The 24,873-nt window shown below is 34.4% G+C and overlaps 3 protein-coding genes across 8 annotated transcripts; 2 read left to right on the forward strand and 1 right to left on the reverse strand.

The window, feature by feature from the left end:
- Positions 1–44: 44 nt before the first annotated feature.
- On the reverse strand, positions 45–3,292 carry por (Protein-serine O-palmitoleoyltransferase por). The gene is made up of 10 exons (XM_090178663.1): positions 2,865–3,292; positions 2,598–2,799; positions 2,312–2,537; positions 2,055–2,254; positions 935–1,026; positions 803–879; positions 676–739; positions 526–611; positions 360–467; positions 45–252 (listed from the first exon to the last, which is right to left on the reverse strand). The coding sequence occupies exons 1-10, from the start codon at positions 3,088–3,090 to the stop codon at positions 154–156; spliced, it is 1,380 nt and encodes a 459-aa protein (XP_090034789.1). The 5' UTR covers positions 3,091–3,292; the 3' UTR covers positions 45–153.
- Tbc1d22 (TBC1 domain family member 22) lies at positions 2,321–8,875 on the forward strand. Of its 4 annotated transcripts, none has more exons than XM_090178635.1 (13): positions 2,321–2,424; positions 3,589–3,709; positions 4,407–4,454; positions 4,523–4,665; positions 4,730–4,927; positions 4,993–5,193; positions 5,262–5,332; positions 5,393–5,521; positions 5,581–5,646; positions 5,769–6,072; positions 6,140–6,267; positions 7,925–8,020; positions 8,343–8,875. In XM_090178635.1, the coding sequence occupies exons 2-13, from the start codon at positions 3,618–3,620 to the stop codon at positions 8,472–8,474; spliced, it is 1,608 nt and encodes a 535-aa protein (XP_090034761.1). In that variant the 5' UTR covers positions 2,321–2,424; positions 3,589–3,617; the 3' UTR covers positions 8,475–8,875. The 4 variants fall into 4 exon arrangements, with proteins under 4 accessions (XP_090034761.1, XP_090034769.1, XP_090034752.1 ...); XM_090178643.1 differs by lacking the exon at positions 2,321–2,424 and adding an exon at positions 2,978–3,081; XM_090178626.1 differs by lacking the exon at positions 2,321–2,424 and having other exon boundaries at positions 3,383–3,709.
- Positions 8,876–9,389: 514 nt separating this feature from the next.
- On the forward strand, positions 9,390–24,531 carry Kdm5 (Lysine demethylase 5). 3 transcript variants are annotated; one of them, XM_090178682.1, is made up of 27 exons: positions 9,390–9,700; positions 10,553–10,630; positions 10,698–10,757; positions 10,930–10,992; positions 11,047–11,223; positions 11,306–11,555; positions 11,776–11,879; positions 11,993–12,151; positions 12,708–12,827; positions 12,918–13,166; positions 13,229–13,317; positions 15,886–16,048; positions 16,116–16,235; positions 16,472–16,666; positions 16,992–17,106; positions 17,169–17,511; positions 17,592–17,709; positions 17,775–17,921; positions 18,145–18,353; positions 19,026–19,164; positions 19,233–19,562; positions 19,807–19,978; positions 20,045–20,763; positions 20,836–21,016; positions 21,242–21,549; positions 21,611–22,181; positions 22,916–24,531. In XM_090178682.1, the coding sequence occupies exons 1-27, from the start codon at positions 9,545–9,547 to the stop codon at positions 23,362–23,364; spliced, it is 5,784 nt and encodes a 1,927-aa protein (XP_090034808.1). In that variant the 5' UTR covers positions 9,390–9,544; the 3' UTR covers positions 23,365–24,531. The 3 variants fall into 3 exon arrangements, with proteins under 3 accessions (XP_090034808.1, XP_090034798.1, XP_090034816.1); XM_090178672.1 differs by having other exon boundaries at positions 9,391–9,700; positions 21,239–21,549; positions 22,916–24,530; XM_090178690.1 differs by having other exon boundaries at positions 9,391–9,700; positions 11,776–11,852; positions 21,239–21,549; positions 22,916–24,530.
- Positions 24,532–24,873: the final 342 nt, after the last annotated feature.

Raw genomic sequence — 24,873 nt, forward strand, 5'->3', positions numbered from 1 at the left:
ATGACAATCGTAATTATTTTTGTATAAAATATTCCATTATTTTTATTGAAAAATATAAATTTGTTTGGAAGTTAGTTACAACATAATTGGCACAATAAACAAAAATGACTACTTTTAAATGTAATACATTCAAAATGGAAGACCCAAGTTAATTTAAATTAGTAAGTAAATGCCGTAAGTTATCAGCGCCACCCAGTGGCTTGCAAAACTTAATTCGGACCACTTACTTAATGTGTGATGCATATTGTAGCCCTGTGGAAAAAATATTAATAAGATTACTTTGATTTTTGGTTTGGTGTCTAAGGCCTTTGTTCTCAAAAAAAGAAAAAAAAAAACTGATTTTTGTGAAAGATACCAACCTCCTCTTGAATCGTGGAGGATGAATCAAACATCACCCCCAAATAAGCAAGATGGAAAACAGTTATGAAACCAAAGAACAAGTTTGTTGAAATTACGTAGGGATTACCCTATATTAGAAGCAAACTTTAGAATATTAGAAGGAAAAGGTTTTATGGAAAGCATCACCAGTTTATTTTTATGTTGGCAGTCTGGTTTGCAACTTCTAGCTTCTATACAAGCATCAAATGTTGAGGCCAATTTGTTTCGCAAAACTGATATAAATATTGATTGCATGTGAGAAATCAGTTACGCTTAACAAGCAAATTGTGCACCAACCGTATTCAATATAAGTATAAAACCCGAGTGATAAGAGCACAGCAGCTAATTGGAAATTTAGACCCTGAAAAAATTCTTTAATTACGTTTTACAGTAATGAAATAAATAGATTTAAATTGCGCCATACATGCAACAAGGAACTTGCAGTATAAGTTAGAAAAATTGCAATGAAATTGCCATATGGTTTTGCAACTTTAAATACATCTGAAAGTATAATTATCATAAGTTATTTTATATCCAAATTAATTCATTTACTTACAATTTTTTAACCACTGATGCATTGGCATATTCCAATATATCACAACTTCAACCAGTGATCTCGGAAATTCAATTTTTGCAGGCATAACTACTCTGAAATTTTATTTAGAATATTAAGAATCAAATTTCTAAGCAGTAAAGGTTTTACTCAGGCAATGGAAAGAAAAGTGGAGCCAGATTACTAACTAGATTACTTTTAAGTTTTCGCATCAATTAAAATCAATAAACCATGTAAATTAATGGCTTTGGTGGAAAATTCTTTGGAGAGCAAAGTAAAGGCTTAATAGAAAAGCAACAGCCAAGTTTAAATAGGCAATGCAAGGATTAAAAGATCAGTGTGAATGCTTTGATTAAGAATATGCTTACTATATATAGCACTACCACTTTCGTCAATGCATTCTTGGGAATCACTCACAAGGAGAAAAAGTTGAGGGTGTTATGACTTTTCCAAGAAAATATTTATTCACAAATATATTTTTAGTTTCATGCTTACACCTATAAATATATTGTTCCTAGGCTGGGGTCTGCTGCGAACTGTGCAAGTTACAAAAGATCGTAGTGCTTTATAGTGTTTGTACAGGGACAACCAAAATCAAGTTAGGGTACGATTTTGGAGAAGAAACAATTTGTGGTTCTAAAATTTTACGCTATATTTGCCCCTCGTATTAAAACTATACCTTTTCTCTCCGTATTATGCATAATGGTAATGTGCTCAAACTTCTCGTTTAAATCTTATTTTAGTACGGAAAAGAAAAACAATAAAATTACAAAATGCCAAAGCAGTTGGTGATTTGAGAACATTTTAGAGTCCTTTAGAAGGAAAAGCATTGTGTATGAACTGTAAAGTTAAGCATGCCTCGACTAGGCATCTCTGGGTTTGGTGTATAAATGAAGTGTTGCGTATAAATAAAAATTTTATTTGGTTTTAAATACCTACAATACCAAAAATTAAGGCGTTTTGTAATTTTTCATAAATTTTATAGGCTCCTGTCTAGCCCCGACCCAGACTTTATTTTTCCCCGTACGATTACTAGTGCTTTATCCAGTAAGCATTCTTAACCCAAGGATTAAAGTAAAAAGGTTTGGAAAAACAACGAAAAGAAAGAAAACTTCTTAAGTACTTTTTCATGTCTATCCCCATCAGTAGACTAGTGACAAGAGATAAATAACAAATAAAATAATGACTTGAACGGAATGATAGGGCGTCTCGATAAGCAGATGTCCATCTCCAAATATCACCAACTAACCACATAGACCAGCATGTAGAAATTGTTAAAAAGAGGAATGCACTTATGAGAGCCAATATTATGCCCAAACAGTTCTGTTAAAAATATAATAATTAAATATTTTACTAAAATTAATAAATGCATGGACATACAATTAACGTAGTTGGATTGTCCAGAATGGCTCTATGGTCTACATAATTAACCCATGGACCGAAAATTATGGTCCCAGGGCAGAAAAAGTAAGCTAGTACCTCAGGCACTGATGGTAAGTTAGTTAAGCCATTATCAATATCAAAAGCGAGTGATACGATCTTCATAACCAGAACCATTTGTGAGCCTCTAATTTTATGCCAGTGAGATTTAACCACAAATAATTCACTGAAAAAAAACAAAAATTTAAAGTTTCCTTTTGAAATTGGTTGAAGATTTTGAACTAACCATGTAACTATAAACAAAGTACAAAATGCAGCACAGATCAACCCACAGTTGTGCTGAATATAATAATTTGAAACAAATAAACATGCTGTTCCTAATAACCCAAGACCAATAATGTACAGAGTTTGTTGTTCAAAGAAATTATATAAACATATTACTCCTGTTGTTATTAGAATGAGTGTGAGCACTGATTTTGGCAAGTTTCCTGCAAGGATTTAAATGGGCATGTAATATTCGTCAACTTGTGTAATAAAATTTTAAACGCCATACCCGAATAAATTGCCAGCCTAATTATAATACAAAATATTATCAAAGTTTTGGAAGCTGAAATGCCATCAATTATTGTCGGAACCAAGCAATCATGCCATAAATCATAAAAAGTGTACGCTGCGAAAGCCTGACTAAAATATTGATGTTGCAAGGCCACGTCTAAATCGTCATTGTAGTCATCCCAGTAGACTGAATCGGCGCTTTCTATCTCGTCTTCGTAATCCATTTTTATAATATTTAATGTATAAATGCATTCAAAAACTAATTTAAATTGCACATTTGAGACTAAGAATGTGCTAGTCGTGCTTTTTAAGCCTTGGCAAATGTCATTATGGGTTTTTTCCAGGAAAACCGGAACTTCCGGAATTTGTTATTTTGTTTATAAATATGGCAGGCCTTGGCCTAATTAATTTTTATTTATAACTGAATTTATATGTTAGGTTTTATCAAATGAAACACAGTTTTAACGATTTTAAAATGCAATTTTAAATAATTTTTACACTTATTTATTTAAAAATAACAAGGTAAATTAGAAATAACAATAGGAAAGTTTTTTACGTGGCGCGAAAACTTTTAAATTTCCATTTCCGTTTCAACGATGACGTATTATTAATATGGCCGAAAGGAGGACGCGTTGGAAGCCTCTGAGCGGCGACGATGACCTTTTTGCGTTTTTGGGACGTTTTTATTTTTAAATATGGATTAATAAAATTAGTAATTACAGTTGAAGTATTATGATCAATCATCTTAAAAATGCAAAGTATCGGTGACAAAAGTGAAAACAAAATAGCCGCGTTCTGGAAGAAAAACAACTCAACTAATACCAATCTACCACTTCCAGGGAGGTAACTAAAGCTTAGCATGTTTATGGCTTGGATAATTTTGTTTTATTTCATTATTAGGATTATATTCATTACTCCTTAATTACTTCATTCATTCTAAAACGAAAGTTATGCAATATCTGATGCTGTTTCTCAATAATTATATCCATTAGTTATCACCTCTCAGGTTATCTTTGAACAGGGTAGATAAGATAAACACATAGTGTATAAAATTAGTATCTACTGTTCCATTACAAGAAACACCTGAATTTATATAATAATTTCAATTATAATCCTATAAGTTTCAACCTTCATGACCTATTACCTTTTTTAAAATAGTATAAGTAATAAATTAATTGATATAGTTAGTTTTAACCATGAACTAGTTAAAGCCATATAGAGTTCTTATCTTCAAAAACCGAAAAATAATACATTTTACATAAGCTACTGTGTACTTTTACATTACCACCCGTTTCTAATGATAAAGGGACATTTTTTGTTTTGAAGATAACAACTACAGACTTGAATCGTGGCTTTTAATTAAACTTGGTGTTCTATCATGTCAGCTATGATTCAAACCTCTGTTATATTAATTTTGTTGTATATTTTAATTTATACTTAAATTTGAAATGTTTGCCCCTTTTAAAATCACAACTCTTACCTCTCTGCCTTTGTACGTGGAAGAACCAGTTGTAACTCGTAGAAAATCTAAATCTTTCAGTATTCAACGAGTTTATGGTGCTATGCATCCTCCTTACATTGACTCAAAGTACGTTTATCAACTTCAATATTTGTGAAATATCATAATTAATGTTTTTATCTTGACTTTTTAACTAGGCCTTCTACTCCTAAAAGAGAAAATTCTCGTGTCAGACATAATCGAACCTCATCATCAAGCTCTTTTCAAGAGTTCCAAGAAAGTACCGAGGATGCTTGGGAGGTGGGAGACGATGACGATTTTTGCGTTGTGTCTGGAAGTGGTATGAAAACTATTTTCAATCAAGTTTAGATTCCATTTTTCCTACAAGAAATGATTTATGTTAGACTTGAAAATATCATCGAAAGTTGTTCAATCAGCGGCTCTAACGGTGTTAAGCAATCATAGTGAATTGAGCAAATCCGCTCCAAATTTAATAACTGGCTCACCAAAAAGGTTAAGTTTATTCAGTACGGATGGAGATTGTGTAAATAATGTTAAAGGGACTCATAGTGCGTCTGTACAGCGCTCGATATCTCACCGAGGTAAAATGTAATTTTCATTATTTAATTTAAAAAAATTTTTGTTTACATAGTTAATTTAATTACAGAAAATTCTCCAATTCAGTCTTCAGTAATAAGATCAGGTCAAGGTGGTCCTGGTTTTGCCATTCGCCAATCTTCGGCCCCTCCCAGAGCACCTTCCGATCGCTATTACGGAAAAGCCAATGCAACTGGAGCATCGAATGACAGGGAAGCAGTTAGATTAGATAAATTTCACGCTTTGTTAAAAGGGCCTGCGACAGATTTAGGTAATTATTAATAATTTGATTTTAAATTCGATGCAAAATTCTAAATGTATATAAATTATATTTCTCAGAAAGCTTAAGAAAATTAAGTTGGTCTGGTATTCCCGCTACTTTAAGGCCAATTATTTGGAAGTTATTAGCGGTGAGAATAAGGAAATAGTTTTTGTAAGAAATAATTTTACTTAGCGTATCATTTTTTTAGGGTTATATTCCTAGTAATGTAGACAGAAGGGAAGCAACGCTGCGGCGGAAACGTGAAGAGTATTTCAATTTTGTCAAAAAGTATTACGATACAAGGGAGGAGGATATTCATCAAGAAACATATAGACAAGTACATAGAAGTTTGTTATCATTTATTGTTGAGTTTTTTAACGTGTGTTTTTTTTATAGATTCATATAGATATACCTCGGATGAGTCCGTTAGTGCCACTTTTCCAACAAGAGATCGTCCAACAAGTAAATGTTTCAATTAAAATTATCTTTTTCCTCAGTTTTTCCATCTTCAAATGTCCTTTGATACATCTTTTCTCCTAATTTTACCTCGGTTTAGCTATTTCATAGCAAAAATTTTGTTCCAGATATTTGAACGGATCCTATATATATGGGCTATCCGCCATCCGGCCAGTGGTTATGTTCAAGGAATGAATGATCTTGTTACTCCGTTCTTCGTTGTCTTCCTTCATGACCTGGTGGAACCAGGGACGGACGTAGAGGGCTTCCAAGTCTCCCAAGTTCATCCGGACAAGCTCAAACCCATTGAGGCCGATTCTTTTTGGTGCATGTCCAAGTTATTGGATGGTATTCAAGACAATTACACCTTTGCCCAACCAGGAATTCAACGACAAGTGAATATGTTGAAGGATTTAGTGTCGAGGATTGATGGTGAGATTCCAAAATATTCTTGTTCTCCTTTGTCAATTTCTAAAGCTCTCGGACATTTTTTGGCCAGCTCCATTACACGATCATCTCTTAAACCATCAAGTGGAGTATCTGCAGTTTTCATTTCGGTGGATGAACAATTTGCTCATGAGAGAGTTGCCATTACGTTGCACAATAAGACTATGGGATACTTATTTGGTGAGATATTTTGGTTTTAAATCATCTGTTAAGAAACTGGGTTGCCACAGTACTAGGGCTGTGCGAGTAGTGGTTTTATGCAATTGAGTCGGGTTTCGAGTATTTATAAATTTTTCATCAGGTAGTCGAGTCGGGTAATATTTTGTTCGAGTCTTGTTGTCAAGTATTCGATTATTTCCAAATTTTCCTTGTTCGAGTAGTCAAGTAGTCAGAAAAACCCGTTCGGGTACTCGAGTTCTTTTCAGGTAGTAGAGTAATTATGAAAAATTTAAAATATCCTAATATAGTTACTACTTAAATGGATGTTAGTTAACAACTAACAAGTTAAAAATTATGAAAATCATCAACAAAACACTAAACTAAAGAACCTTACTCAGTCACTCGCGGCAGAGAAACCAAATCTAAAAAATTTATATAAGAATCCAGCCAGCCAATCACTCAACGTCATTGAAAGGCATGTTCGTTTGGATTTAGTTCCCCAGTTTTTCTACCCGGGCGTTTGGCTATGACAAAGAGATTATTGTCAAATACCCGACGAGTGGTCGATTACCCGAATATTGTTGGCGGGAAAATCAATTTAGCGAGTTTTACAGCTAGCTTTACAGGTACCCGATTGAGGGAAATTTCTGATACTCTATAATCAATGAGTATTTAAAATTTTCTTATTCGAGTTTGAGTTAGAGTTTCTGATCTCAAAAATCGTTGGGTACTCGATGCTGATCGAATACTCGCACAGCCCTACACAGTAAACAAAAATCAAGAATTTGAAAATGGGCATAGCACTTAGGAAATTTTAAAAATAAGTAAAAAAATCAGAGAATTTAGTTTTCTTTCGGTTCTTAATATTTGATGTTAAAATTTTTATTAATTAACAGTCCTTACAATACGTTAAATGTTATCGGTGCTATTAACAAACTGTTTTTGTGGATAAATTAATAGCCATACAGCAGGTAGTTCTCTTGTTAATTTGTCAGGGAAATTGATATTAGATGGCGAGGAAAAACCTAGAAAAGTCTGGGAAATTTTAAAATTGAAAATCTATGACTATAATGAAAAAGAAGTGTTTCCATAGAGTAAAATATAAATTTATCAACGTATGAAAAGGTTTTTCTGGCATCATGATTCATGACCTTAAGTTTTTTGTATGAGAGCTAAAATCTGAGGTTCCTCCAGATTCTATCGCCCACTTTTTATCTTAATTACAGCTACAGTTATTGGCATAGCAAAAAATGTTATCACACGGAAAAACCAATATTTTATATACTGGTATTAGAAAAATATTTTCAGAAAAACATTTAAAAATAAGAAAATGAAAAATTTGAATAAAATGGTATGACAGTGTACTGAACCATCTTTTACAATGATTTTATCATATACACTACTGTTGTGATAGATAACTTTGTTAATATCATCCGATATTAACGCCAATATTATTGGCCACGAATAGCCGATATATCGGCTGTACCCATATCAGTGTATCCCTAGATAACATAATCATCCTTTGATTTTACCAACTAAAACCTTCTGGAGATTTTAACGTAAAAATTGAATGTGTCAATGAGTAGAACTAACAATAGGCTTAGAATGTACAATAGGCAGCTACAGGACTAGATCAACCAATTTATAATATTAACAATCTTGTTTTCTTCCATTCAAGTCTGAAACTGAAGGTTTTTCGTCATTTCACCTCTACGTCTGTGCTGCATTTCTCACTTATTGGTCCAAGGATTTGTTACGGGAAAAGGATTTTCAAGTAAGATATTTTTAAATATCTTTCGTTGAAATTGTCATTAGCAAATGGGCCAATCATAAGACTATAATATTGTTCAATAAGTATGACACTTCTTATTCTTAACGTGGAAAGTATTTACTGAGAGCTATTCTGAGCACCATCTTTAGTATTGGTGTCTGCTGACTCTCATGTCTTAGGTAAGCCTTTGATAACACTTTGTTCTAGAGGGCAATTGCCTTTCTGTGATGACTTCAATTAGAGATGTACTTATGGAAAATATTATACACTTATGTTTAACTGTAACAAAAAAAAATATTTTTACAAAACCTCGTATAAATCGCAGGGTCTAATGTTGATGTTGCAAAATCTACCAACACTGCATTGGGGTAATGAAGAAATTAGTCTGCTTTTAGCTGACGCTTATAGACTTAAATTTACGTTTGCTGATGCACCAAATCATCTACAACCGAAGTGACCTTTTTTACGTGTTCAGATTTAAAGACTGAAAAACTAGTACTATAAGACTCAGTTGACCCCAAAAAAAATCATAAAGCTTCAATATAAAAACAGTGCTGGAAGAGGTGTATTTAAAAAGAAACTATTGAAAGAGACAATACAGTTTTTGTGTTTTTTGATTTATACTTTATAGATGAAATTTAAAATGACTTAAAACAATTTTGCATCGGGAGATAAAATTAGCCAATATTTTTAAAAACGAAACAAACTTAAAACCTTTTTGTGTATTGCCTACGTGTTCCATAAATGCCTAACATTTAGGCACTGGAAAAGAAAGCGATATACGCTCCGAGAAAACCTCTCTTAATAATGAAGTGATACATGTTGAAAACTAGGGTGGATTAATATTTGAAAAGAAAATTGTATCCTAATTATTACGTTTATGAATTATTATGTTCAAGTTATCGGACTATTGCCATTTTTAAAAAATCAAGTTATACATAAATATATCATTTCTAACAATTTTTAAATATATTCAGAGCCGGTGATAAAATTTTTCAGTTAAATACAATTTTTTGAAGGGGTAGTTTTTTCAATGTTTTATATAAATGTATTTTAAAAATTGAAATGTAATAGAAAGTTTTTTTTTCGAAGATTAGATCTGGGTTTTTTTTTCTGTTATTAAAAAAATTGTATAAAAAAAACCAAAAACATAATAGAAAAATGAGATAGTTTTGAAGCGAATGAAGTGAAAAAATGCAAAATTGATGCAAATTATAATGGCATTTGAGTAATAAAGGGGAAATACCGATTTACAGACTTTTCATTCAAATAACGAAGTAATTTAAATTTGCCTCTATATTTTGCCGATTGGGCGCTGCGAGCGATACTACATTTTTAGTTCGCGAAGGCGTAGCTAGACGGCGCAGCTGTACGCACGCGTCGCGTCGTTTATTACGTCAGCCGTGTTTTGAAAGGAAGATGGTTTTTTTTCTCGTGCTCGCGTGAATTTCTGTGCTTTTAAAATGGAGGTACAAAATGAGGAAGAAGTCGATTACTTTTTGTTAAGTATATCATCTAAATAAGTAAATGAAAATGACTACACCCGAATATCATTTTAAACCGCCGCCGGAAGCCCCGATTTTTGAGCCTACTGCCGAAGAATTCAAAGATCCGTTAGGGTACATAGCGAAAATTCGGCCCATCGCGGAACAAACTGGTATCTGCAAAATCAAGCCACCCAGGGTAAGTTCTTTGGGCTTTAAATGGGGGTATGGTCGCTTCTCTGGGGGTACGTTTTCAAATAGACCTAAAGCGGTTGTTTCGTACACCTTTTTGTTGTTTTGAAACTTGGATAAACTGTTTATATTACATGAACAAATATATGGATTTAAAACAATCGATTTATCGTCATTATTTACTTAGTTATTTAAGAATAAAAACATTTTTATGCTCTAAATATTTTCAGTATCTTTTTTCCCCCACTTAGTTGTGGAGGAAGCCAAAATGGCTGACAAAGTTTTTAGACCAAGTATTTAAAATTAGAGACAATGATATTATTTTTGTTTCACAATATTTGTAATTGCGAAAGATTTAAGTAGGTTAATACTTTTTAATATATCATATCATTAAGCTGGTCTTTAATATTGTTTCAGAACATTATTCAGGAAAGGAAGTTTATATTTTTGATTAATTTTATATTAATTTAGTTTTTCAACTATAAATATTGAGACATTTTGAGACTAGTTGTTTGGAGTCAAATTTATTAGTAAATGGGAAAGATTGTGTATGTTTATAGAGAAATTGGGAAGTTTTCAGGGCAACAAAGAGCTTTTGAGTCCATCTTGCAACTTTAGGACTCCTCCCATGATGATGTGTAACTGATCTAAGTGGGGGTGAAAGTACAAAAATAGACTTATTCCTTCTCCAATCTGAAGAATTTAAAAGACAGGAGTAGGAGTGCCCTATTATTTTTTGTATGGTTTTTGTTCAAGAATATTTTTAAATCTATATCTAAAAGCAAATAATATGGAATGACCTAGGCCTGTGCGTTAATTTTTTTGTCTATGACATTGAAAATAATTCATTAACCTTTAGGATTGGCAACCACCGTTTGTCGTTGATGTTGATAATTTTAAGTTCACACCAAGAGTACAAAGATTAAATGAGTTAGAGGTAAGTTAATAAGTTTTTTTAAACCTTTGCAACTAGATTTCTAAAAATAATTTTATTTGTGATTTAGGCTACAACAAGAATAAAGTTAAACTTTCTTGATCAAATTGCAAAATTTTGGGAGTTACAAGTAAAGTAAATTTTTTATTCCAAAAAAAATTGTAGTGTTTAAGATATCTCAATTTATATTTTAAAATAATTTTTTCCTTAATTTATTTTTATGCCATTGCAATGTTTCGGCTTTAATCCGAATGAACTTTAGTTGTTATACATTGGGAATTGATATAATTAAATACTTTTAGGGCTCGTCATTAAAAATTCCAAATGTGGAACGGAAAGTTCTTGACCTGTTTAGTTTGCACAGGGTAAGTGTATTGATTTTACATGGAATTTCATGAAATAATTGTGTTTTTTGTAAGATTGTGCAAGATGAGGGGGGGATGGAACTCATCACGAAAGAAAGGCGTTGGTCCAGAGTTGCAAATCGAATGCACTACCCCTCTGGTCGTAGTGTCGGAGCTATTTTAAAGCATCACTATGAACGTATATTATATCCATTTGATGTATTTCACAGTGGAAATGCATTACAACCAGTTGTAAGTTGATAATTTAACCAGTTTTGTTAAATGAATTCTTTATTTCCATTAAATGACTCAATTTAAACAAACCTTCATGCAGCAAAGTTTCAAAGAAGAATGCGATGACCTTGAGAAAAAGGACAAAAATTACATTCCTCACAGTATCCCATCACGACAGGCTATCAAACCACCTTCTGATCGGTACTCTAGACGATCAGTTCGTCACAAAGATGAAGAGGGTGAAGAAATACCGTGTCCAAAGGACAACGTCGATTATAGTACCAACAGTGAACTTAAAAAGCTACAGTTCTATGGAGCTGGTCCTAAAATGCCCGGCTACAATGCTAATAGTACGTATTTTTGCCAAGAGCTTCTTTGCTGGGCAATTTTTATACTTGATAATTATTAGTACTATATTAATTATCTATAATGTCCAAGCAATATTAAATAATTGCAATATCAAACAACCTAAACTTATATGTTTAGCAAGTTCAAGCCTGCAAATACAAAAATTGTTACTTTAATTAGGTTCATTTTTTTTATTAGGCTTAATGATTTTGTTTGTTATAGCTAAGCAGGAGGAGGAGGAAAAACTCAATGGGTCTATGACATCCCCAAAAAAAGAAAAGAAACCAAAGCTAAACTCTGTATGTATTACAGATATAATGGTACCAGTACGTATATAATTATCAGCTTTAATTATCTGTGTTATATTTTTGATTAGTTTATCCCAAATTTTCGCATTTTCTTATTTAGAAATAACAAAATATTTATTTTATTCTTCCAGGTTGACCATATAGTTTGTTTTATGTGCGGAAAGGGGGATGAAGAAGCCAGTATTTTGCTATGTGACGGCTGCGATGACAGTTATCATACATTTTGTCTAAATCCTCCTTTAACAGAAATTCCTAAAGGAGATTGGAGATGTCCTAGATGCGTTGCTGAGGTAAATATAGATTTTTTTTATTAAAGTTGGCAATCTGGGGTTGAGCCTTGGCCCTCCGTCATTGTTGGGGTTGAGCCTTGGCCCTCCGTCATTGTTGGGGTTGAGCCTTGGCCCTCCGTCATTGTTGGGGTTGAGCCTTGGCCCTCGGTCATTGTTGGGGTTGAGCCTTGGCCCTCGGTTGGAAATTTGATATTGAGCCTTGGCCCTCGGTTGGAAATTTGATTTCGAGCCTTGGCCCTCGGTTGGAAATTTGATTTCGAGCCTTGGCCCTCGGTTGGAAATTTGATTTCGAGCCTTGGCCCTCGGTTGGAAATTTGATTTCGAGCCTTGGCCCTCGGTCGTAAATTTGATTTTGAGCCTTGGCCGTCGGTCGGAAATTTGATTTTGAGCCTTGGTCGTCGGTCGGAAATTTGATTTTGAGCCTTGGTCGTCGGTCGGAAATTTGATTTTGAGCCATGGTCGTCGATCTGAATTGGGGTTGAGCTTAGTTTGTTATTTATCATAGACTTAATCTTCTTTCATGCCAATTAACCTAAGCGTTTGTTTTTCAAAATAGGAAGTTAGTAAGCCTCATGAGGCTTTTGGCTTTGAGCAAGCGCAGAGAGAGTACACGTTACAAGAGTTTGGTGAAATGGCTGATCAGTTCAAAGCAGATTACTTCAACATGCCTGTTCATGTAAGCATTTATAATGAATTGTAATTTTAGATAATCGCAATAAAGGCTTTGTCTGGAATTAATAATTTTAATACTAATTTTCTATTTTAGATGGTTTCATCAAGCGATGTTGAGAGGGAATTCTGGAGAATTGTGAATGCTGTGGATGAGGATGTAACTGTTGAATATGGAGCGGATCTGCATACAATTGATCATGGATCAGGTTTCCCTATCAAAGGCTCCAAGAATATTTTACCTGAAGATGAGGAATATGCGAATTCAGGGTGGAATTTAAACAATTTACCGGTTTTAGACGGATCAGTATTTAGACATATTAATGCAGACATATCAGGGATGAAGGTATGTCTGAGAGTGGTGTTTTTAATAATTGTGTTTTGTTTAAAATTAAATATATTTTTTAGATTCCTTGGATGTATGTTGGAATGTGTTTTGCCACATTTTGTTGGCATAATGAAGACCATTGGAGCTATTCCATTAATTATCTCCATTGGTAATGTATATTTTGCAAACAATATAAGCCATGGTCATTTTAGTGACATTTTACTTTTTGAGTATCGAGCCGAGCTTTCAAGCTTTTAGGCTTGGCTTAAAAAGGGGTTTCGAGTACTCAAATAATTAGGCCTAGCATAAAAAGGGGGTTTTTGAGTACTCGAATAATTAGGGTTAGCTCTATCACTAGGTTCTACTATTTCTTCATTAAAAGAATATTTACCGCCAGAGCTTTTACGTTTATTTGAAGCCATATTTGTAAAGTCTAAATTAATAACTGACCAGACAATGGATTATAACAAGAAAATAGTGGACTGATGAATCTCCAAACAACTGACAATAAACAGCTAGGGCACCCTACGTTATATAACTTATAGTTTTGGTTTCGTTTTCTTCATTTAAAATCAGTGACCAATTGGAAACCACTAGGACCTCTACATTTAAAATCAGTGACCCAATAAGAGAGAAAAACAAGTCTGGGTCAGGGATTGAAAATTCTTGGAATTTATTATGAATAGAAAAATTATAAAAATTACCCCAATTTTACTGAGCCTAGAGACTATTAGTAATAGCTAGGAGCAACAAACACAAGGAGAACGCAACCCGTCAAAAGTCGTGAATTTTCTTGTGCACGTTTTTCATTGGCTAGACGCTTTAGCACCTGCTGCCGTTGGAAGGGGAAAATTCGGAAATTGTCTTCCCCCCAAAACGTTCATCCTAAAGGCTTGTGACGCTTGTCCAATGAAATTCGTAAACAACCCTTCGTTAGCGTGTTTAAAGGCTAGCTGCGTTCTCCTTGTGTTTGTTGCTCCTAGGTAATAGTAACAATAGATAAGATAGGTAGATATTAAAATAGAGGTCTATAGCTTAGGCAATTGTTTAAGTAAGTTGTTTCCTAAATTCACAAGTTATTTACAAACGTAACTCCTAAGCTGAGACCGAGATAGCCCGAAACAACGGCAATTATGAAAGTGAAACTAAAACTTAAAAAGCTACTCAAGTTGGAGTTAAGCGTCGAGCAAGAACTGCGTCAGTGGCATCAGCCGAAGGTCATTCGGATCATTCTATTGTCACCCACGAAAAAAGGGAGAGAAGGAACCTATATATTTTTAGGATTTTGGCGGGGTGCGTTGGCGCAAAAATGTAAAATTACACTACGAAAACATAACCCCGAAAAATGGAAAACCCCGACTTAGTTTGCGACAGTCGGGGTCGGGGTCCCTGTACGAACACTAATACAGTTATCCAACCGACTATTACCGATAGATACTAGAAGTCTATAATATTGTTCCATAAGTTTGTCACTTTGGGGAATATTTTACTGACAAGGAGACTACCCGAGGTGTTTATCTCCGATTTGGTTCAAACTCGGGTGGTAACTTGTAAGTAGACCTTCATGTAACTTGAAAATCCCTAAAAGGGTGGACAAGAATGGGCTTTAGTTTTGCCATGGCAACCAAAAATGTTTTTAACAACTTAAAAACTGGTTACTCGTATTTACCCAATATATGTATATTTTCTCATATTTACCAAAATTGACGTATATTGGTCCAAATGTACCAGATTTAGCCATGATCTGAATTATGTATCTAATTGATGAACCTTTTTTAATTTCTTGAAAAAAATATTTTCCCATGTTAATTTCCATAGAGAAAATCAGTTTTTAAGTTGTGAAAAACATTTTTGGTTGCCATTTCAAAACGAAAGCCCATTCTTGTCCACCCTTTTAGGGATTGTCAAGTTACATGAAGGTCTATTTACCACCCGAGTTTGAACCAAATCGGAGATAACCACCATGGGTAGTCTCCTTGTGAGAGCTCGTAATGAAGTGACGTCATCACAAGAAGAAAATATCCCCCTAGCGAAGCGCTGTCAAAGGCTACGTGTGACGTGGGGATAGGGACATGACTACAAACTGAAGAATTTGGACATAATTCTTTTGACGAACCATTTTAAAGCTTGGGATGAACTCGTGAGATAATTGCGGCCCTGTTGTAGCAGAATTAGCAAAGTTAAAGGTTAAGGCTAGCAGGGTCTTGGTTTTGAGAAAAACTTAAATATTGGAAAAAATCAGTAATTTATACGAGAACCTATTAATCGGGAAGTAGATATCATATCGCTAGATTAAACATATGGGTGCAATGATATGTCAGCCTATTTTTCTAATATCGGTATCAGCCAATATTCTCTAATGATAGTATTTTATTTTATTGGACGCGTCACGTACACCAGACTTTAGAAGCTAGACAGGGGGTTACGAGTGTAAACAAATAGAAAACAGCGATATTGGTTTTGTCATAGAAAATATTTATCACTAAATTGGATATGATCTGGCAAACTTGTTTTAATGAAAAATTAGAACAAAATGGTAAGACAATGGACTGAACCGTCTTTTACAATGATTTAATCATATACACTACTGTTATGACAGATAACTTTGTTATTATCAGCCGCGAATAGCCTATATCGGTGCATCCCTAATTTAACGTAACGTTTTTTAGTTTTGATTTAAAATTGTTGTGTTTTCAAATTAAAAGTCTACAAGGTCTACGTAATTTTTTTTGAACAGGGGTGAACCTAAAACTTGGTATGGAGTTCCTGGAGGAAAAGCAGAAATGTTCGAAAACACAATGAAAGGTGCTGCTCCGGAACTTTTCCAGGCCCAACCTGATCTCCTTCACCAACTGGTGACTATCATGAACCCTAATCTCCTTATGGAAAAGGGTGTACCTGTAAGTTTTCAACTTCCAATCTTAAATATGCGTGTTAGGTACTTATTAAAAAATATTTCATCAACAGATTTATAAAATAAACCAAAATGCTGGTGAATTTGTAATAACATTCCCAAGGTCTTATCACGCTGGCTTTAACCAAGGCTACAATTTTGCCGAAGCTGTGAACTTTGCTCCGGCAGATTGGGTAAATAATTATTTTATACTTCTTTTTCTTTGGTTTTGAAACAACTTTTGGTGATTTGGACTTGATGACCTGCTTTTTATATTGAGTATATCTTTATACATTTGGTTTGCTTTTGCGCCTTTTTATTTGGGTAACGGTGATTACTTACTTCCATGGCTCTGATCCTTTCAATTATTTTTTTTAATTTCATTTTTAAGTTTACCTTGATATTTAAGTTTTTTTTTTAATGTTTTCAGCTACCCATTGGGCGAGTCTGCATAACCCATTACAGTCTTCTTCATCGTTTCTGCGTATTCTCTCATGATGAACTTGTCTGTAAAATGGCCTCTGATCCTGATAGACTTGATATAAGCTTAGCCGCTGCAACCTACCAAGATATGTTACGGATGGTGGAAGCGGAGCGGGATTTACGGAAAGAACTTCTTGAATGGGTAATTTTTTTGGTGTTATTATCAAACTTACTATAGGATATAAACACCTGCTATAGTATCTTAACACCTAGTTTCAGTTATTAAACTTTTTTAAATATGTGCGAGTACTCGATCAAGCTTCGAGCCTAGGGTCGAAAATGGTTGAAGCATCAAATCAAGGCCTAGGCTTAACTTTCTAGTACTCAAAACTATTATTCTTACCACTAAGTCCAAAAATCAAGGCTTGCACATGCCTAATATAAATTAAGTTCTTATGATCCTTATTTTAAAGCTAAATTAAGATTTTTGGTTGACTTGATGGAAAACCTAATAAACTTAATTTAAGGGAGTTAATGAAGCTGAAAGGGAGGCTTTTGAACTCCTACCTGATGATGAAAGGCAGTGTGATTATTGCAAAACAACTTGTTTCTTATCTGCTGTCACATGTTCCTGTAGTGGAAGTAAGCTGGTCATATTGGTTTTCTTTGAAAATTTTAAAATTAATAAACGTCATTGTCTGCAGATAAATTGGTTTGCATTCTTCACCGTGACAAACTCTGTTGCTGTCTGCCTGCCAAACACTGTTTGAGGTATCGTTACACACTCGACGAGTTACCCGTAATGCTTCATCGACTGAAGAATAGAGCAGAGTCTTTTGATAACTGGGCTGTTAAAGTGAAAACTGCTCTAGATGCTAGTGAAGATTCCAAATTGGAACTCGGTGAATTGAAGGAGTTGATCTTAGAGGCTGAAGAGAAGAGGTTTCCGAAGATAGATTTGCAACAAACATTAGTTCACGCTGTACAAGAAGCTGAAAAATGCATGACAGTTGCCCAACAGCTTTTGGGAAGGAAAGCTAGGGCTAGGTTAGTATTTAACATCAAATTCCTTCTAGAAGCCATGGCTTGGTTTTCTGAACCCTGTGACAATTTTTTCTTTCTCTTAGAACAAGACAATCTGGTGACACAAAAGGTCAATTACGTTTAACTCAAGATGATCTAGAACTCTTCTGCCAACAAATTTGTGGCCTCGCATGTGAAGTCAAAGAAGCTATCTTGATAAAAGTAATTACTTAAAGTGGTTCTAAAAGTCAATGGATTTATTATAAGATTTATTTTTGTGATCCTAGGATCTTTTAGACAGGGTAATTGACTTCAAAAAGGAAGCCAAGATTTTACTTAATGACAAACGGGTGGAAATCAAGAAACTAGAAAAGCTCTTAGATGTTGGCTATGGCTTAGACATAGATCTACCTGAAATTCCCCAACTAAAACAGGTAAGAAAGTAGGAACTAGTTTGGTACCCTATTAGCTGTCTTTTTTCACGCTCCTGCATTATTCAAATTGAGTTTGTTGCTACGAGCGTAGTAAGAGCAGCTAAAGAAAATAAAACTACCTTTTAATTTTTAAAACCAGAATCTGTAATCTGGTTTTGACTGGGGAAGTCTAACAAGATAGTTATTTTTTAAGAAATGTTTTCATGAAATTAACTGTTTACAGAAATTACAACAAACAAGATGGCTTGAAGAAGTGAAAGCGTCAGTTTCAGAGCCTTCGGAAGTTGTATTGGATACCTTGCGGAAGCTTTTAGAATCGGGAGTCAATTTACCACCACATCCAATGGTTGAGAAATCCATGGCTGAACTTCAAGAAATGTTAACTATATCAGAAAGATGGGAAGAGAAGGCCAAACTTTGTGTTCAAGCCAAGTAATTTGATTTTAATCCATTTATTTTCAGTCTTGTCTAATTGATTTGTTGTAGTACCTAAGCTTTGCCAACTAAATATTTTTCTTAACACTAGCTCATTCAGTAGTTTGTTTTAGTCTTATCTTTACACTCTTTAGGGATGCACCTATATATCAGCCTTTTTTTTTTTTTAAATTGGTATTGGCTAAAGTAAAACCGATATTGGCGGATACCAGCATTAGAAAAATACCTTCAGAAAAACATTTATAAATAAGAAAATTCTCTATTAACTAATGATAATATTTTATTTGATTGACCGCGCCACATACGCCAGACTTCAGAAGCTAGATGTGTAAATAAATAAAAAATGATATTCGATTTGTGATAGAAAATATATATCACGTAAAGTGAAAAGAATCATATTTGGATATGCTCTTGCAAACGTTTTTCATGAAAAATTATAATAAAATAAAATGGTATGACAGTGTACTGAACTGTCTTTTACAATGATTTTATCATATACACTACTGTTGTGATAGATAACTTTGTTCCTATCATCCATGAATAGCTGATAAATTAGTGCATCCTAATACTCTAAGCCTTTTCCTATGCATCTCTAAATTTAAGTACAACATTAAGGCTGAAAGTTCTTGTCATTTAGAAGCTAAGCCTTTGCTCCTTCAATAATTTCAGGCCTCCCCATCCTCTGAATGTGTTTGAAATGATTTCCAATGAAGTTGGTGATACCCCAGTTTTGTTACCAAACGTTATTGCTCTGAAAGATGCCATTCGTAAAGCCAAAGAATGGCTCTCTAGGATTGAAATCATTCAAGTAAGAAGATTTCTATTCTCTAGTACCTACTATTTGATCAAAAATTTAATCTAAAGTTTAAATTACAGAATAGTGAACATTATCCATACTTGGATTCCTTGGAAGCTCTCATGATTAAGGGTCGTCCCATTCCAGTCCGTCTTGATGAGTTACCAAAAATTGAGGTTCAGGTTCAAGCTGCTAAACAGTGGCGAGAGCGAACGTCAAGAACTTTCCTCAAGAAAAACTCTAGTTATAATCTAGTTGATGTGCTCTCTCCGAGAAAAGATATCGGCACTTACAACATGAGCAAGGCAAAGAAAAGAAAACCCCGAGATCTCTCCCTGGAAAATCAAAAGGAAATTTCATACGCTAGTTGGGATTTGAGTTTTGAAGAAGCCAAAGATCCTGCATCCATTGTGAGTATATTTTTTAGCATTATTTATGTTCTGAAGCTGGCTTCACACATGAAGCTCTCAAGTGAATTTTGCATGCATGCTCAGTTTCAAAAATCTAGTTCGAAAATGAGCAAGAGAAGCGTTTACGAAACTTGGATTTTTTTCTAATATTGCGTTGCGTCGCTCGCTTCGCGACTTGTGTGTAGCCGCCTTTTAGCTTTACCATTAGCTGTAGATTTAAAACTTTGCTGAAATTAATTTGTAGGTGGCTGCATTTAAACAATCTGAAATACAAGAAATAGATGCTATGAGGCAACTACGAATCCGGAATCTCCGCAAACGAGCAGAAGACAATGTTGACGCTCGATATTGCATTTGTCGTAAGGGTCTAACAAATTATATGCTGCAGTGTGAACTTTGCAAAGATTGGTTTCACGGTAAATATTCCTTATTTTTCCAAGAACATGTTTTTAAGCTTTGGTTCACTAAATTTAATTTTCCAGCCAATTGTGTACCTCTACCCAAATCACCTACTTTCAAAAAACAACAAATGCAAATACAACAAGGAACTGCTAATTTAACAAATAGTCAAACTAACTCGAGTGGAGCAGTTAGTGTTACTAACAGTGGACAGTCTGGTGTTGGAAACACGGGTGTAAGCACTGCCACTTTAACAGCCCATCTATCGAAAGACTTGAAGTTCCTATGTCCCATGTGCCTCCGATCTCGTAGGCCTCGTTTGGAGACAATTCTCTCTTTGTTAGTATCTCTACAGAAACTACCAGTTAGACTACCAGAAGGTGATGCCCTTCAGTGTTTGACCGAACGTGCCATGTCATGGCAAGATCGCGCCAGACAAGCCTTGGCTACTGACGAATTGGCTGCGGCCTTGGCTAAACTATCCGTCCTATCTCAACGAATGGTTGAACAAGCTGCCAGAGAAAAAACTGAAAAGATCATCTCAACAGAGTTGATGAAAGCCGCTAATTCCAAACTTCAGAATCGAGCTCAAGGTTTTTCAGCTGGAGGAGCTTCCCCTTCGTCTCCGTCTAGTCTTTTGGGCTTTCATGGAAAAATTAGGACTGGTAATACTGAGGAAAGAACCCTTTCTATAATTGGGGGAATTGGAAGTTTGGTGCGAACAAAGCCCATGTCTCCTTTACTTGGAAGTATGACTGAAGATATGGTTCCAGCTGTAGCCGCTGAGCAAGAAGTTGTATTGGTACGTGGGGAAGAATTTCCACCTTAGTTAAATTGTAGAGTTTAAAAATAATTTAATCATTCATGTTTTCAGAGTGATCCTTTAATTATGGACGTAGATTCCTCCGTTGAAGGGTTCAGCAATCAACCAATCACGTCACCCGAAGCAGCTACATCTGAAAGCCAACTAGATGAACGTAACGGAGATACTGAATCTGCTCCGAATTACAACAACATGGAGCATGCTTATTCTTCAGCTTCCAAAACTGCTGCTGGTAAGTTGAACCCTCTTCTACCAAAGCATTGAGCAGACAGACAGATTGGAGTTTCATTTCCGTAATGAAATCTCTGCCAAAACTGTCTAGACAGAAATATTTTAGGATAAACTTATTGGCAAGTCTTTTTATGAGATTTGTGTGGTAGGGACTAAAAACATGTCATATTGAATGTTAACACCATTGCCAGACAATAGTTTAAAAAGTATTTTTTAAAAACAGCAGCATTTGCCAAGAAAACACCCCGAAAAGCTTCGATGGTTCCTCGTCAAATGGACAATTCTCCAGTTTTGGAACTTTCAAACGTTGCCAAGGCCCAATTGGAAGAACTCATGATGGAAGGAGATTTGTTGGAAGTCAGTCTAGATGAGACGCAACATATTTGGAGAATTTTGCAAGCGACAAAACCAATTAGAGATCCCTTACCTTCAATGGGTTTTGGTGAAGCAGAGGACACTGGTTCGCTTGATTTGAAACTCAAGGAGAAAAAGAAAATCAAACGTAAACCAGATGATCTCTTAGCGAAATTACCAGTACGTATATAAAAAAACACTTTTTTTATACCAATTTCAAATATATAATTGCATTATTTAGATGAAGGAAAAACAAATTGGGAAAATGACGGTAACTAACATTTTGGATTTGAACAAACCAAAAAAGAAGAAAATTAAAGTGGCCAAAGATACTGGTGAAATATGCCACATTAGCAGCGCTAGCAGCACCTCTTCAAACTCTAGTTCTAGCTCTAGTAGCTCAAGCAGCTCATCTAGTAGTAGCTCCGAAGGTACGGGAGCAGTTACTAATTTACCCATGAGTGTTGGACCAACCCTCACCAGTGCTGCTGTAGCAGCTGCTGCAGCTGCCGCAGCTCAGGCAGCAGCTAATAGCAACGCGAAAAAACAAATGAAGTTGAAAGCTGAGGCTGGGAAACTCAAACGTAGAGCGATGGGTGACAAGAAAAATCCCAATGCTATGAGAATGATGAAGGATAAAATGGCCAAGATTTTAGAAAAACGCAAAGCTAACAGGAAAATGAAACAAGCTCAGGGAGGAGGGAAAGTGCGGATGATGAAGAAGAAACGTTCTAGTGCTTCAAAAGATTCAAATTCAGATGACACTGATGAAAATGAGATGTGCTCGGCTGCAAAATGTTTCAGACCTGTTGGTAAGATATGCATTTACTTAAGTTTGAAAAAGAAAAAGATAAGTTTAATCGTCCTTGATTTTTGGGTTTTGAGCCGAGCCTAGAGTATGAAAAATTTCACTTTTCGGGTATTGTGCCAAGCTTTAGAATTTTATCGAGCTTTTAGGATTAGCTTAAAAAGTGTTTTCAAGTGCTCGAATAATTAAGGTTAGCCTAACACTAGGTTCTATTATTTCTTCATTAAATGAATATTTATTGCCTGAGCTTTTACGTTATTTGAAGCCATCTTTGTGAAATTAATAACTGGCCATACAAGGGATTACAAGAAAATAGTGGACTGATAAACTGCCAAACAACTGACAATAAACAGCTAGAGCACCCTACGTTATGTAACTACATTTAAAATTAGTGACCAATAAGAAACAGATAGAACTTGTACCTCACCCAATAAGGAATCTTAAAGTGGGATCAAAGGGAATTTTTTTCCTAGCTTTTCCCGACATTTTTAAAAGATCGCGAGTAGTGCCTTGGTAAGAATAATAGTTTCTAGTACCCGAAAGTTAAGCCTAGGCTCGATTTGAGGCTTGAACCATTTTCGAGTACTCAAAAAAAAATTAAGTACTCGGACATGCCTAGTTTAATCTTTGTCATATGTTATTGTAGTCGTTGCTAGTTTTTTTTTTAAATTCTATGGATAAATTTGTTTTATTCTTCCAATTTTGTGGATGGTTTTTTATCTAAACTAAATTTTACAGGTGATGCTGTTAATTGGGTTCAGTGTGATGGAGGATGTGATTTGTGGTTTCATTTGGTTTGTGTTGGCCTTGGGGTCAATGATATCAGTGAATCGGAAGATTACATCTGCCCCACATGTACCAAGAAGCGAAATTTCAGTAACACATACAAAATGGACAGTCTTTTAGAACCCATTGGAATACCTGGTACATGCTCAATGGGCAGCATGGAGGACAGTCAAGAAGCGGCTGAAGTTGCTAGTATTGATCTTCACATTGATGTTGATTCTGTGTTACAAGTAACTACAGATGACAGCAGTCAAGAATGTAAAGATAAAATTTCCGCTAATCTGATGACTGCATTTAATGCCGAACATCACTCGAACTCTAAGTTGGGAGTCACGATGGATTTAGATCCGGCTGTCGAAGTTACAAAATCATTTGGCGGGTCATCAATTTTGTCTTTGTAATGTATGAAGTTAACGGACAACTTTAATTACGTTTTATTCTGGTAATATTTTAAAATTTTCCACTATTTGTGTTTTTTTAGTACTACAGAGTATTACGCTTAGCTTTAGAAATAATCAGAACTGAGAGTACGTCTACCCAATCATATTTGTGAAATGTAATTGACCTATAATTTTAAAACCCACTTAAAAATATTTCATAATCAAAATTGGGAGTCTTTAACGATTGAGTTTTGATTTTAGAAAATAAGTAATTTTCTTCATTAGAAACGTGTTGTATAAATTTTGACCAGTACAATTTTAAAAAGTGATATAAATTTTGTCAAACAGTTTTACATGACACCATAAACCAATAAATTTTCCGCTGAATATGCTTGGTAACTTCTAATAAGTTACATAAAATATTATCAGGATTCGAAACACAATCAACGTTGCCCTTTAAAGGTGTATTTTATTAGCAATCAGAGATATATTTTTTTTGTCCATTTGTTTATATCTTTTTATTAAAAATTGTTCCATAAGTTTGCACTGAACTTCTCAATAAAGTTTCATAGAAATATTAATAAAAAATCACCATTTTATCTGAAATAGAAATGAACGTGTTCTTTGTATCAGAAGTCAGAATATTGCCACAAAATAAAGAGTATATTGCGAGTAGTTTTTATATTTAAAAGAGGGTTTGTAATGTGGCTTGGGTATCTTAACAATGTTCATTGGTTTTGACAAAAAAAAATGTGTTCGCCAGGAAGGTTATTTTTCACCCCAAAATTTATCTTTGTAACTTAAGACTCTGTCACATCTTGTTAATATCTTCATAAAAACTTAAAAATTTTGTTTTTAGAGAGAGAGAAGAGGAAGGTAGAATATATTGTAAATTATTTTTCATTTTTTTTGTGTGCTTTAACTCTTCCCTTTTGGAATTTACATTAAAGAAAAATATATAAAATGTACAGTAACCGATAATCCATTTTCTTTGCACTAATGGCAAGAATATTAGGTTTTTTTTTTAGATTTGAAATAGTAACTCCCATTTCCAAGATGTAAACGATGATTTTATAGATAACCTATAATCTTGTATTTAAATTATTTTAAAAGCCATTTTAATGGTGTTAAAAACAATTCCGTGTAGTATAAATAGGCTAAATATTAAGGCATATTATGAAAAACATTGTTATTTCTTCAAAATGAATGTAGCCTCAAAACATTTAAATTAAAATGGATTTCTGTGGTTTATTTCAGTATTGTTTTTGCAGTAATGATAGTTTTAAATGAATAAGTCTAAAGTTGTGATACGCAACTAAATTTTCGTGGCGACGTATTTCGGAAAGGAGATACTATCTAATTTTTTTAGAAATTAACAAATTACAAACTCAGCATTTCACTCTTTTAATAGATGGCGCTAGCGACCACCAGGCTTGGCAATAAGCGGTGGTCACTTTGTCAAAGACCAGTTTATTAATTGCTCGGACCAGTTTTTTTATTCAAAAGCTAGAGGTTCACTGGTCCAGTGTC

Source organism: Leiobunum rupestre, chromosome 1, assembly GCF_980474605.1.
Source record: "Leiobunum rupestre chromosome 1, qqLeiRupe1.1.hap1, whole genome shotgun sequence".
Classification (NCBI taxonomy): domain Eukaryota; kingdom Metazoa; phylum Arthropoda; class Arachnida; order Opiliones; family Sclerosomatidae; genus Leiobunum; species Leiobunum rupestre.